The 13,078-nt window shown below is 42.1% G+C and overlaps 2 protein-coding genes across 2 annotated transcripts; both read right to left on the bottom strand.

Annotated features, from left to right (window-relative positions):
* Positions 1–224: 224 nt before the first annotated feature.
* TP53I3 (tumor protein p53 inducible protein 3) lies at positions 225–4,484 on the bottom strand. Its single transcript, XM_010012401.1, is given in 7 exon segments — positions 225–446; positions 1,154–1,292; positions 1,294–1,345; positions 1,967–2,139; positions 2,141–2,177; positions 3,411–3,678; positions 4,347–4,484. Coding segments are annotated over 7 exon segments (1,029 nt in total).
* Positions 4,485–8,607: 4,123 nt separating this feature from the next.
* PFN4 (profilin family, member 4) lies at positions 8,608–12,506 on the bottom strand (the record flags this gene model as incomplete). The annotated part of the gene is given in 4 exon segments (XM_010012400.1): positions 8,608–8,744; positions 9,380–9,485; positions 10,651–10,788; positions 12,388–12,506. Coding segments are annotated over 4 exon segments (500 nt in total), but the record flags the coding sequence as incomplete, so codon positions are not given.
* Between the last annotated feature and the right edge of the window lie 572 nt (positions 12,507–13,078).

The following is a 13,078-nucleotide window of genomic DNA, read 5'->3' as shown; positions in this document are numbered from 1 at the left end:
GGGTCAGGCCTCGGGGTCACGGTGGGGTGGCCGCCGGGGAAGCCGCGGGGGGCAGGCGGTGATGGAGCGGGAGCCGGGCCTGGCAGTTCCCTCCAACGTTCAGGACACAGTGCTAGAGCTGCAAATACGAATCTCTTTTATTGAGCGCGTCCTGTAAGGCACTGCTTTACCCCCCCGCTTTGGCACCCTCTCACAACAGATCGTTCCGATGTGGAAGCAGAAGTTCAGTTTTTCTGGTTGCGAGGCACTTGCCTCCCTGGAACTAAATCATGTATTTCCATGACAGTCTTGCCAATATTCGTGTTTTTCTCCATGGCCTTGTGTCCCTTGGCAATGTCCTGCAGACAGTAAACGCTGTGGACAGACAGTTGGAAATGAGGGGACCTTCCTCCAGAAAAATACTGCAGCACATTTTCTATGAAGTCCTTCACCAGCTGTGCCTTATACTGAAGGAGAAAAAAAGAATTTTGAGGGTTATTTGCAGTCATTTCATTGACAGAGGTATCACTAATCACAGTTCTCGGGGAGAGAGCTCCTGACATTTTCATAGTGAGACAGGTATAAGTTACAAACAAGCAGAAAACGTGTAGATTATATTTTAATTGACTGAAATTCTCCAAAACGAGTTGTATAAGCTTAGCACAGAACCAGTTAAACTCAAACTGATTAAAGTTCTTAAGAATATTTTGTATTAAACCATGGAAAAATCTATTCCAGGGCTCTGCACTGTAATAGCTAAGAATTTTCCTCAGAAGGTGATTTTTCGTTGGCAATATCCAGGGATCCAAATGACCTTGGTCTCTACTTTGAAAAATGATCTGACAGAGGTTTTCTCCCCACCCACCCGCAACTTGATTAAGTTTCCTGATCACTTGAGTTTTGCTTATTTTTAGGCCAAACCTTTGAACTATGGTATATGTGAAGTCCATTAAGAAGTCCTGGCAGTAAAAGGGATGCATTTGATAAAAATAGAAAAGGGAATTTAGAACTTAATTTGGCAGTGTTTTCCAAAGTATGTAGTAACAGTTCAAGGTGCTGCTTTTTTGGTAATGGTGTGTTAGATTCTGCTTTAACATTGGTATCAAAAGAAAGCTCTCAAACTGTGACTGATTTTAAGATGAAACTATATACATTGTTGATAGCCATTACTTGCCTTCTTGTCTCGTGATCGTAATAGACTTGTGTGGATGGTTGCTCTTTTGTAAAGCAGGCTTGAAAGCAAATCTCCATGTACTACACCTCCACCTAGTAGTTCATAAATAATCCACCAGCCATCAGTACTCAGACAGCTTCTTCTCCCAGTAAGAGCCACCAACAGGATCCAAAATAATATCTATGCCAGAACCTCAAGTAGAAACAGAAAATATTTCAGCAATGTAGTTAAAGGTAGAAGAATTTCAGGCAGAACTAAAATCTTGTACTTCACAGGAACAGAATCAATCCTGCAGTTCTTATTTAACTCTTTCTACTGGAATTGGGAATTGGCACAATGATTTGTGAGGAATTCTAGAACTAGGCACAAAAAATAATCATTAGATACAGATATCTATAGATAGATAGATATAGATAGATATGGATATCCAGATGCAGACTGCATCATAAACCATCCCAAATGCTTAGACAAGCTGATTTTTTCTAACAGAGAACTGATTTTTGTTCCTGTATTCAAACACTTAAAAAGACAAGTGAGAGGATCTCCCTGTTCCTTGTGGAGGCAGCAATAACAGAGCCACAATATTAGTGCCGCAGATGAACACACAGAGATTCCATGCAGAAAACTGAGTGCAATTAAACTAAGGAAAGATACATTCTTGGGCTGAACAGGATATTTGGTTGTTCCAAAATCATCGTTATTGTCTGCTCCTTCACCAGCTAAGGTGACAGTTGAAATTGAGCGTATGTGCATGTACGTTCGGAGGTGCTTACTCCTTAGCTGTAACAGTGTCTTTCACATTGAGGTTCTTACCTTGGGTGAACACCAAGACGTCTTCACTAAAATCTCCATTCTTGTACTTGAACCCCACAGCTGCTCCAGCTTTTGCTGTTGCTTTCAGTTTCTTTTGGGTTTCTGCGGTCACAATGGGAATAGCTTTTGCCAGTCTTACCAGCTGAATGGCTGCTAACCCAACTCCACTAGCTCGAGTGGATCAGCACTCTCTCGCCCTCCTATACTTTACCTGAAAGGAGGATGTAAGGGAAATAGTTACCCCTTTGTCATCACATTTGGATTAAAAAACAAGCAGTGTGGAAAATACTGAAGAGGAAGCTGAAAGAGATGCCCTTAAGTGGGCTTTGTTTACATCTTCATATCCTTCATAAAAGAAACAAATACAGAACTAACAGCTCACAGCATACCAACAGGACTCCGTTTTACCATCTCCAGTGGGATGACTTTAGCTTAGGCCTGTCTGGTTCTAGGTGTCCGTGACCAAGCTGCTGAGGTGAGTGCAGTCAGCCTTTTTATACCAGGACTTGTCCACTGCCACCAACAGAAAACACTTGGAGGATGTTACTACTGAGAAATAAGGCACTCAACAATGGAGAAATACCAGCAGTGCTGGCTAATGTTAAGGAGCAGTTTTACTTATCACTTTACCATCTACCAGCTGCCCTCACACATTTGTTTGTGTTCCACTGATTGCTACTGGAAGTGAGGCACTGAGTAATCCTGGAGACATGGCCCTTATTCACCACAGTCCCCAAGGAAACAACACTGTTCACAGCAAGTCTGTATTTTGGGTAGTGAGAAAAGTTACTTGTTTGTAACTTCTGTTCTTTAGTGAAGCTTTTAGATGCTGCTGCTGAAGAGGGTAGGAGAAGGATATTTGTCAACAGAGGAAAACCCTGGTAATTGCTACTCTTAGTGCCTTGATAGCTCATTTTCAGAATGAAGAGTGTGAGCTTGTATCTGGTTTAAATCAGCTCAGAGGGGATTTTACCTAAAATTAACATCTCTGTGAAACAAGACAGAAGAAGATGTTATCTACTGTAGATACACAGGCAATTAATGAGAAAGTTCATGATATAGTTATGCTTGCAACAAAGTCAAATCTTTAGAAGTAGGATGCATTTGCAGTTTTCTGGAGAACATGTAATTTATTTCAGGGTTTAGGCTTAATGGAAATTGCCATTCAAGCTAAGAAATACAGATTAAAAGAAAAATTACCATCTTTCCATATCCTTCCTTGTAAATATGCAATCAGCAGAGTAAGTTGTGACTGGGGAGATGTGGTCAAGATTTCAGGATTTGGGCCTGGCATACCGGATTCTGACCCATGTGAGTGGAATGACAGAGAAAAGGTTCTTTGAAGGCAAACAGCCTACAGGTGGAGGCAAGAAAGAGAGGATTTCAGAAAAGAAAGGAAGACAAGCTTCCTTTGGTGGGATAGATTTGCAAATACGCTTCTCACCTACAAAGCGCAGCAGCTGAAAGGCTGTTAACCAGGCTTCAGGAATGGCCACAGCCTGAGTAAAAGTCAGATCTTTGGGAACTGGCATCAGGCAGCCTTCAGGTACTGTGACGTATTTTGCCTGGCCACCTCCAGAGAGCAGAGCCATCACTGCATCACCAGTCTTCCAGTGGCCTCTGCAGCCAGGTCCGAGCCCAACCACATTTCCAGCTGCTTCTAAGCCTAAAATACTGCTTGCTCCTTTGGGGTGAGTGCACTTCCCTTTCCTCTAAAATAAAACAAAAGAGAGGGCAAGGAAGAAAAAGCCACATATCACTGAGTGTAATGACTTGCAGTATTTCATTCACATCCAACCTAAATTCCTACTTATTTAATCCTGATTTTTGCACTGTGCAAATGTTCCAGTGAGTTGAGCATCTTCTATACTCTAGCAACACTTCTTGTTTCCTCAGTATGTTTTAGTCTTAAAACTCTGTCTGCAAATTCAATCTGTTGTGAGTCCCCTTTGACCAGGCCAATCCATGCTGGGGAGGTATTATGGTCCCCAGTTGCAGAGCATGGCTTTCAGCTCAAACTAAAGCAGCTCAGGCTTAACAATTTGAATGTGATTTTTCCCTGCTGTGATGGAGCCAGTGAAATATTACATGTTCATCTCAAACGCCCAGAGAATGGTCTAAGCATCTAGAAAGACCGGAGCTCTGGTTTTATATCTTTCCTTGAAAGGCAGCTGCCTTTCCATGCCACTCCAGCACTGCAGTGACCCAGACAAAAACACTTATCTGCTGAATCAGCAGACATCTCTTCTTGAACTCTCCCATCCAATTGCTCACCAGGTCCAATCTCTTTTAACTCTTCAGATTTGTCAAGACTTCAGAGTGGGGCTTGAAAAAATCAGTGTCGTTTTCAGGTGGATAAATCTGTTTAACATACACATACCTGGAGTAAATCATCCGTATTCAGAGCTCTGGCAGAGACCTTCAGAAGGACTTCCCCTTCTCCTGGATTTAGTTTCGTCACTTTTTTCACATAGAGGTTGTCTGGGCCTCCATAGTGATCAAAATAGTCTGCCAACATGTTATCTGAAAGAAAAAAAAAAAAAAAGAAAAACAAAATAACAAACCCAAAAACCTGGCATGAATGCAGGCACACTTATGTGCAGCTGGAAAGTCTCAGTAATTGGTAACCACAGCTCCAGAGATTTCACTCTGCAGATGGAGAATGCAAACTGTGACACAGTTCAAAGGTAGAAGAGGGGAGAGCTGCCAGAGAAAGCTGAGGAGTTACAATGCAATGAATACATTAATGTTGGGACACAACGTATCATTGCAAAAGCCATTTGACAAACCATGAAGATCACTTTGCATCAAGTCACAGGCTTTAATCCTGCACAGAGCCATGTGTGGAGCCAGCAGCACTGACCACCCACCTTAACTGTGAAATGTAACACTCAAAACACCCTCCCTTGCTCTCACTCCCAGCATGATTAGGACTCCCTTGCTCAACTGACTGAAGGACAAGGGCTATTAAAGTGGTAGACACAAATGGGATTTTAAAACTCGACAGAAAGAGCCTTTGTTTGACACATCTAAAATCATGTAAGTGCTGCCCATAGACAATTCATCCCATAGACAACAACTTGAAGATACATAAGATAACAAATGGTTTTAAACTCTCCTGTTTATCCCCCTTGCCTGAAAGATAACAAATGGTTTTAAACTCTCCTATTTATCTGCCTTGCCTCAGCAGGTGATTCCTGTGTGCCCGATTTGCTCTGGTAGAGGGTCCCACTGCTGCAGGAGTCGCTCAAGTAACTCCTCAGACGCTGTTCTGGGTTCCTTGCTTTTGGCACCAGCAGTTGTTGAGCTGGGCTGAGAGGTCCAGCCTCCTCCTGCCTGGCAAAATCAAACCTGGTGGAGTCTTCCCTGTGTCCACTGGGTGGTAGGAAAGCACCAGTGAGGATCCCAGTACATTGCTTTCAAATGGGCAGAAAACCACAGGAATTGAAAACCAAGTTCCCAACAAAAAGCAACAACTTCAAATTGTCAGATCTGCCAGCAATGGCCCAAAACAACAATTCAAAGAAGTTATGTGGTTCATCAAGCATGATTCATTACTCACCTTTTTCCTGTAAAGGAAGTAAGGACCTTCTCTGCATTGGGAACAAACCCAGCCAGCTCTCAGGATCAGAGTCTAACCCCAGTCCTCCTCTCCCAGCTCTTGCAACTGGCTGTTCCTGAGCACAGTTTGTGACTCATCTTTTCCCTGTAAAGACGGACCTTCTCAGCGCTGGGAACGAACCCAGCCTCTTCTCAGGAACTGAGTCTGATCTCAAATCCTCCTTTCCCAGCTCTTGCAATTGGCTGTCCCTGAGAAAGTCAGAGGGTGGAGCAGGATGGGGGTGTGTTTTACTTTGGAGGGACAGTCATGAGCAGAGTCAGAAATATTACAATATATCTCACCATTATTTCTACCCACGGACCTAGTCCAGCGGTTGAGGCACAAACTTAGGTCCACAAGCCCCGTGCATTTCTACATAATGGTTTAGGTGCATGATCACACCTCTTCATTTTCTTCGCTCTTTTCTCCAAAAGAAGGATCAGATCATGCCTTTCTCTGTGTCCTTGTTACCAGCTCTTGACTATTTGAGTTGTCAGGGAATAAAACTGGCACTTCAGAGTATTTAAAAATGTTAATTTGTATGTCTGTCCATTTGTGGGATTATTCTGTGGACTTTTTTCCTCTCAATTTTGAGATTTTGGGATTCAGACTTTTAAACTCTTCTTTGAAATTAAACTAATTCAGAATCAAATATAGCTAAAAAGTCTTTTGTTCTCACATGACTCAAATAGCTAATAATTTATTTGTTTCTGCAAATGAAAAGATCATGGAGCCTGGTCTTCTTGAAACTCATCTTCTTTGATGTCCTGTATACACAGTGTGATTTAAGCCTGGTAGTGATGTTGTTCTTCCTCCCCACTCCTCACAGAACTTTGCAATCACTACAGTTCAAAATAACTTTATAGCAGTCAATGACAATGCAAACTGTCATGTTAAAAATGTGTTCTATTTGTCATATTCAAAGATGTGCAGGACAGTCTGAAAATATGTTAATGCAGCATTTTCTTTCGTCTCTTGGGACAGTGATGCTTTGCATAGCTATAATGCTATTAAGAGAACTTACTTAGTGAGATTAACAGTTTTCTTACCTGGAAACAGGTGAAAAGACACATTAGAAAGATTAAGCAGAGCATCCTAAACCAAATCACTCTCAGTTCAGTTAAGAAACTTAGAGGATAGATGAATAGGGTAGTCCTCTTATAAGCAGTGAACTCCCAAGCATTCTTGAAAAAACAGAAGGAAATTCAGCAGTTGTAATGTTGTAAAGCAGCAGTTTCTTGCTTAAATTGGATAATGCTTCAAACTTCTATACTTTATCTCCTTGTGAGCAGTCCTTCTGAGCTTAATGGAGTTCCAGTTTTCTGCAGATTCAGCTAACTTTCTCTCTAAAGTAGTCTGCTATAAAAATACAAGGAAAAAAAAAAAAATCAACAATGATGAAAATCATACACAGAATTGCTGAAATGGAGGTGGTTTTTTTCAAGTTCAGATCCACCTCAGACTACACTGTACTCAAAAGCAGACAGCAGTATTTCTAGCTGACCATTCAAAATACTAATTCCTGTATTCATGAGGTATTATCTGTTCCAGAGAATCAACACTGCACACTTTATATCATTTTCAGAAATCTCTTGTTACATGTGAAGAAAAGCTGCTTTGTTTTCTTTTCACAAAGAAATCACCCAGAACAGCAAGAATAAACTCCAGAGAATGTATGTTGTCAAAACCACTGCAGATCTGGCTTAAACCTTAGAATTTACTCAGGAACAGTGGCCAATTACAGACAAGATGACTGCCTGCAAGACCAAATATGAAAATTGTTACAGGATTTTGCAAGCGTTGGCAGTTTTTTGCAGTCTTCCAACTTCACACTTTCTTCCTTCCTCCTGTGGCAACGAAGGAGCGAGTATCAACTATAATATGGTTCCTGAATTTATTACTGAGCCAGCTGGACAGACCTGGGGCTAAATAAAACCTTCTGAATCTGCTACAATTCCATTTGTAGTACTGCAGAAAAATACTAGGACAGAGGTAGTCTGAAGTTATCTTAAAATATGAGGCCTAATTCCTAGATTTAGTCTCATTAATGTTGCCCTAGATGGAAAAACGATCCCTTGAAAACCTTCCTCATTTGGAAGGACCATTCTGCTTTGGTATTTTATGCCTATTTTGATCCAGTGAATAAAAACTCCTAATCATGCTCTCAGTAAACTTAACCCAGTGGACGTCCTTGAGGTTACTGCTGGAAGCTTTCTGTCCTTATCTATGCCACGTAGTATCAAAATGGGAAATTTGTCTGCTTCTCTGTTCATAGCCCAGCACATAAATGTCCACCAAAATCACATGAAGGTGATGTGCTGACCGTGCATGTCAGTGACAAAGACTTGTAATACCTAAGCTTTCACAGAACACAACACATGACAGGCATGAGCTGGAATCATGTCTGGAGCGCAAGAAAATGAAGGCTTTCTAGGCACTGCAGTGCAGTGGTATTTATTTTGTGTTTTGGAGCATAAGCTGTTTAGTCTGGAATGAACTGTAAGACTCTCAGTGACAAATTTTTCATCAGACCTTTTTCAAAAGGCTTTTAGAATTGAAAATGCTATGATCAAGAGTAGGGTATTAGGAGCTATAATGCAGGTTTAAAAACAAATTCGCCTGCTGGGCCCTCAGAAGTCTGGTTTTGGCTCGTGGGTCTGTGCTTGGTGTCAGGCTGTTCTTGCAGTTCATTCCAGACTAAACAGCTTATGCCCCAAAACACAAAATAAATACCACTTACTTTTAGGCACCTAAATGGGGAACAAAAGCTAGGAACACAGGGGCCTGTAATTTCATTCCTATTCAGTGAAAGAATATGGGCATATACATAGATGAAGTTGAATGTTATTGCTCTACAAAATACTCCTTAGAAATGTCCATGAAATTCCTTAGAAATTTCTTAAATTACCCCTATTGTTAAAATCAAGGCTATTCTGGGAATCTACTCTTGTGCATTTTATCCATTTGGATGATGCAATAAAATGACTGTATTCTTGATATGGAGTCAGCATATATTACATCAATAAGATGTGTAACCCTATTATTTAGCTCCCCAGCCAAGGACAATGAAGAGTGGTTTTGCCTTGCCAGCACCTCCACATAAAGGAAAAGCTACATTTGAGATGCAATCAGGATTCTGCAGCTGGTCTGGGAAGGGCTGGGGTTTGCAATATTCCCCTGCAAATGGAGAACAGAGTTAGATGTTAACACGAAACCTAAAAACACTAAGCCCAAGAAAGCTCACAAAGAAAACTCAAGCAGCAAAGGGAAGGAAACGGGCACTTTTCTTAGAGAAGAGGTGCTTTGTTACTGAGACAAGGGGACTAGCTTGATGATGTCTCAAGATGCAGGAAAAGAGACTCCAGCTTTCTTCTAGAGACTAGGCTTTCTAGGGAAGGTCTGAAGCCCTTGGAGACTTCATGTCCCTTTGAAGAAGTGGGCTGTGAATCTGAGAATCAAAGCTGATGCTCTACAAACTTGTGCTTAAGACCTAAGCATGAGACATATGAGGTCAAGAACATGGGACTGCCAGATCCCATTTTGTTGAAGGGTAACTAACAGAAAACTTGTGCCAGAATGGCCAAGGGAAGAGAGTTTGGCAACCTGTTCATGCTTATGGAGGCTGTGGAGCACAGTGGGATGTGATGTCTGGAGAGGGTTTAGCTGCGGAGCCATAACCACATCTCTGTTCAGCTACTGAGATTTTCAGGGTTTGGTAGTTTGTCAGGTTGACTTTTGAAGCTTTTTGCAAGGGCAGGGCTGATCAGTGAGATGCCAGCATGCAGGCACACAGGTACAGCCATTTCTCTTACCTTGTATCTCCACAGCTTCCACACACACACTGGGATACACACCTGCTTTGTAAGTAGCGACCAGGATGAAAGTCTTTGTCTTCACAACAATCAGGCCTCCATCTGGCTAGATAATATGGAAAACTGGTATAAGGTTACAAGGTTCTAAAAACCCCACATAGATATACATATTGCCTGACAGTTTGGGCCAACTGGAGGCATTTTCTTTGCCAGTATACCTATTTCTTGGGGGGGAAAAGGGCAAATACTGCCTTAAAGTCTAAGCCAGGACACTGATAAACAGTGGCAGTGCATGTTCTGAAGACTGCTGACTATTAAAGCAAGTCAGTCAAATGCTTTATTATATTGCCTATTCTTACTTCCATTGATAAATGTATTACTGCACAGCATTTTGAAGTGTTATTCTACTGCTCAATGTCATAAGCAAAAGCTCTGATAAATGCAAATAAAATAACTAGTGTTTCCATGAGACCATGCCTAATGTTTTATGAACCCTGTCTCCCAAACTCTGCCTCACCAATTTCTAATAAAGTATGGAAAAAGACATTGCAAAGTACTGCATTTTCCTGAAAAGGGATCGAAACTTGAGAGCTGCTCAGCCTCTTCTGCAAGTTGCTTAGTTCATTTCAGTGTGGATTTACTCAGGAGGGGAAGAATTAAGATCTCACTAACACCCATTTGGATGGATGTTGCTTCAGAATGTGTGACTTGGCCGTAGTATAAAATACTGCTGTCTTGAGCATGGCTACATGCAGCCGTGTCCTCAGGCTGTGTCTCTGAATTTCAGTGGTGAATTACCAAGGCTGGAGCCCCACAACATGAGTGTCAAACAGGTCCTGCTCACCTGGGCCTTTTTTCTCCCCTGACCCAGCTACCTTATTCTGGCCCTGGGCCCACCAGGCCCTTCTATTACCTGATTAATTAATTAATGAGGCAAGAAACCAATCCAGCAAAAAAAATCAGTGATAGTTTTTACTGAGCTTAGGGAGATGAACTGTTTTAAAGGACAACATGACAAGCCCTGCAGGTGGTATTGTGGTATTAGGGAAATGAATGGTGTTTCCCATTAAATTTATACTATACAGCTGAAGCTTTTTTGTATTCTGCACCGATTTCATTCCACACCTGCTGGGAAAGTGATATGTAGAGAAAGAAAGAGGCATGTGAAGGGTTTTCTGCTTGTGTTACAGTGTTCACATAACTAGGCAGCAAGGGAAGGAAGTAGGAAGTCCCCAGATTTCTCAAAACAGCCACAGCTCTTGTCAACATACATTTTGAAGATAGATGGAATGCTCATCCGCAAGGACACATTTATACTACTTCTCCTTGAAGTAGAGTCCTCCACTTCTAACTTTCAGTAAGTTCTTGTAGAAGGCATAGATAAGGTTTAAAGCATTCTCTGGTGGCACCTATGTTAGTACAACATAGTGTTATGGACCAAAAATGTATCTCTTTGCAATGATGAACTGCTTTCTACCCTCCATCTGTCTTTGGTAGCTCACTTAAAATTTCGATGTAAAAAACCCAACCAACCAAAACACATCTGCCTGGCTATGAAACTAGACCTAGTTTCTCTACAGTCCACTATATTTTCAGAGTCTCATTTAAAACAATCTGCTTAGTCTGTGGTTACCCTCTGCGTAGTCTCATTCCTCAGTGACACTCTTCTAGGTTGACAGCGCACCCTGTGGTGATGGACCTTGCTGTTGAAAGGCAATACAGGGCAGGCCCCAGTCTTCCCTAAGTGGTGCAGAGCTCACCCGAGGATGCCAGTTTCAAACGTTCTTAGTCTTAAGTGGGGAAGTGTAACTTTTATAAAGTCCAGACCAGATCCTCGCACCTCAATGGAGCAGTCTGCATGGGTCACAAATCTATTCATGTCAATATGCTCTTGGGCTCAGTGTATGCATAACTGGGTCACTGGTTTGGCAGATTTATATTCAGCTGGTTGGATGAGATGATCCAATGATCCCTTCTGGCCTGAAATTCTTCAGGTCAGTGGAACTGGGTATGATTTACACTGGCTGAGGATTTTGCTCTGGACCTCTGTATGTAATCTGCCTTGCTGAAGAGCCAGCAGGCCGGCACCTCTGAAAGCTGTGGTTTATAGTAAAGATCATTTCCATATTAAAGATGATGTCACTATTACCTAATGGACTGATAACACTCTCTGAGAATCTGTCCCCAGGGATGGGGATATCTTAACAAGTGCTTCATCTTCTGAACACATTCTTCTAAGCATGCTAAAGGTAACAATATGTACCCCTGGAAAAACTGCTGGGGAATGTTTGAAAGCTGGTGTCATGGCGATTAGGAGACAAAGTGCTACCTTCCAGTGACATAAGGACGACTGTGGTGTGGGGAACATTCCTGAGCTCCCAGGAAATTCATCAACTCTTTCAGGGAGTGTAATATAATATGACTGGAAGTGCTGTTATTCTGCTGTGTATCAGCTGATGGACAATGAAAACAGATCAACCACAGCTATACCAGCAAATTTAAGGTGCCAGGGAGCTGTTCTGAGAACTGTCGGAATACTCAAAGTAGAGTTTTGGCCTGGGCCAGCAAGCAGTTTCCCAAGTAATTCTGAGACAAGAATGGCCCAGGACCACTCCCTGCAGGCCATGTAGTATAGCTGCTCTGTGCTGGGGTTGTAGTGTGGGCACAGCACATTCTGCACCAACAGGTCTCAATGCCAGGGAATTGATCTATGTACATCTGTTTTACTGGTGGAATCATTGAGCAGAGAGTGGGTAAAAAGGAATTCTTGAAAATGCCAGCTAAATGGCATCTTCCTTCCAAAAATCAAAGATGTGAAATTAGCAACCAACTTTGCAAGTTAGCCTCCCAACACAGCAGCTAGGCCGTACCCCATAACTCGGTCCCCGAGGTTGAAGGAAGCCAATGTATTTGGTAGAGTGCAATGCTCCCTGCCATTATTGCTGCTTTGTGCTCCAGATTCCCAGAGTTTCTACCTCTGCTTCCCGGGACATTCTTTGATCTCTTACATTAAAGCCAGAGGTTGATGGACAGACTTGTCCTTCCTTTATGTTGATGATAGCTGCATTTTCCACATGCATTGTTCTGATAAGAGCAAAGCCTGCAGCTGGTTCATTTTCCTTCTGTTCTGTGAAAAGAAATAGATGTATAAATGTTCATTCCCCTTCCCTTCTATATTGGAAACCAGATCTTATTGCATGTGGAATTTAGAGTTGCCACAGAAGTAACACTAGGCCTCGGACAAGCAAAACAACAAAATAAAAATCCTAAGAAGAAGAGAGCAGCAGAATAGACGGGGGGTGGGGTGGGGTGGAAATGGTTGCCTTTCTCAGAGAGGCCATTAAAGTCCAGGTACATTTTTATAGTGTAAGTATTTCTGGCTTCTTTTTTTCCTGGCATTTAATTTTCCTCTCACTGAGGAAATTGTCCACAGTGAAAACACTAAGAAATGAGATAGAACTTGTTACAACCAGCAGATCAGAGCAGAGATAGGGGGGATAGGGGTTGGGATTTCTGGGCCAGGCTTGACCTAAACCAAACATTATTTTACTTTCAAATGGTCAGCGCTAACACGGTTATTGTTAGACCTCTGGGTCACTGCAGCACTACAGGGGTGCCGTTTGGGATTAAACCTCACATTTCTCTTGTGTGATGGTATCTCTGGCAACAAGAGAAGTGAGATACTAATTGAATCTTCAG

This window comes from Nestor notabilis, unplaced genomic scaffold (assembly GCF_000696875.1).
Source record: "Nestor notabilis isolate BGI_N333 unplaced genomic scaffold, ASM69687v1 Scaffold35793, whole genome shotgun sequence".
Lineage (NCBI taxonomy): Eukaryota > Metazoa > Chordata > Aves > Psittaciformes > Psittacidae > Nestor > Nestor notabilis.
The sequence above is the reverse complement of the archived record's forward strand: the minus strand, read 5'-3'. Positions and strand labels throughout refer to the sequence as shown.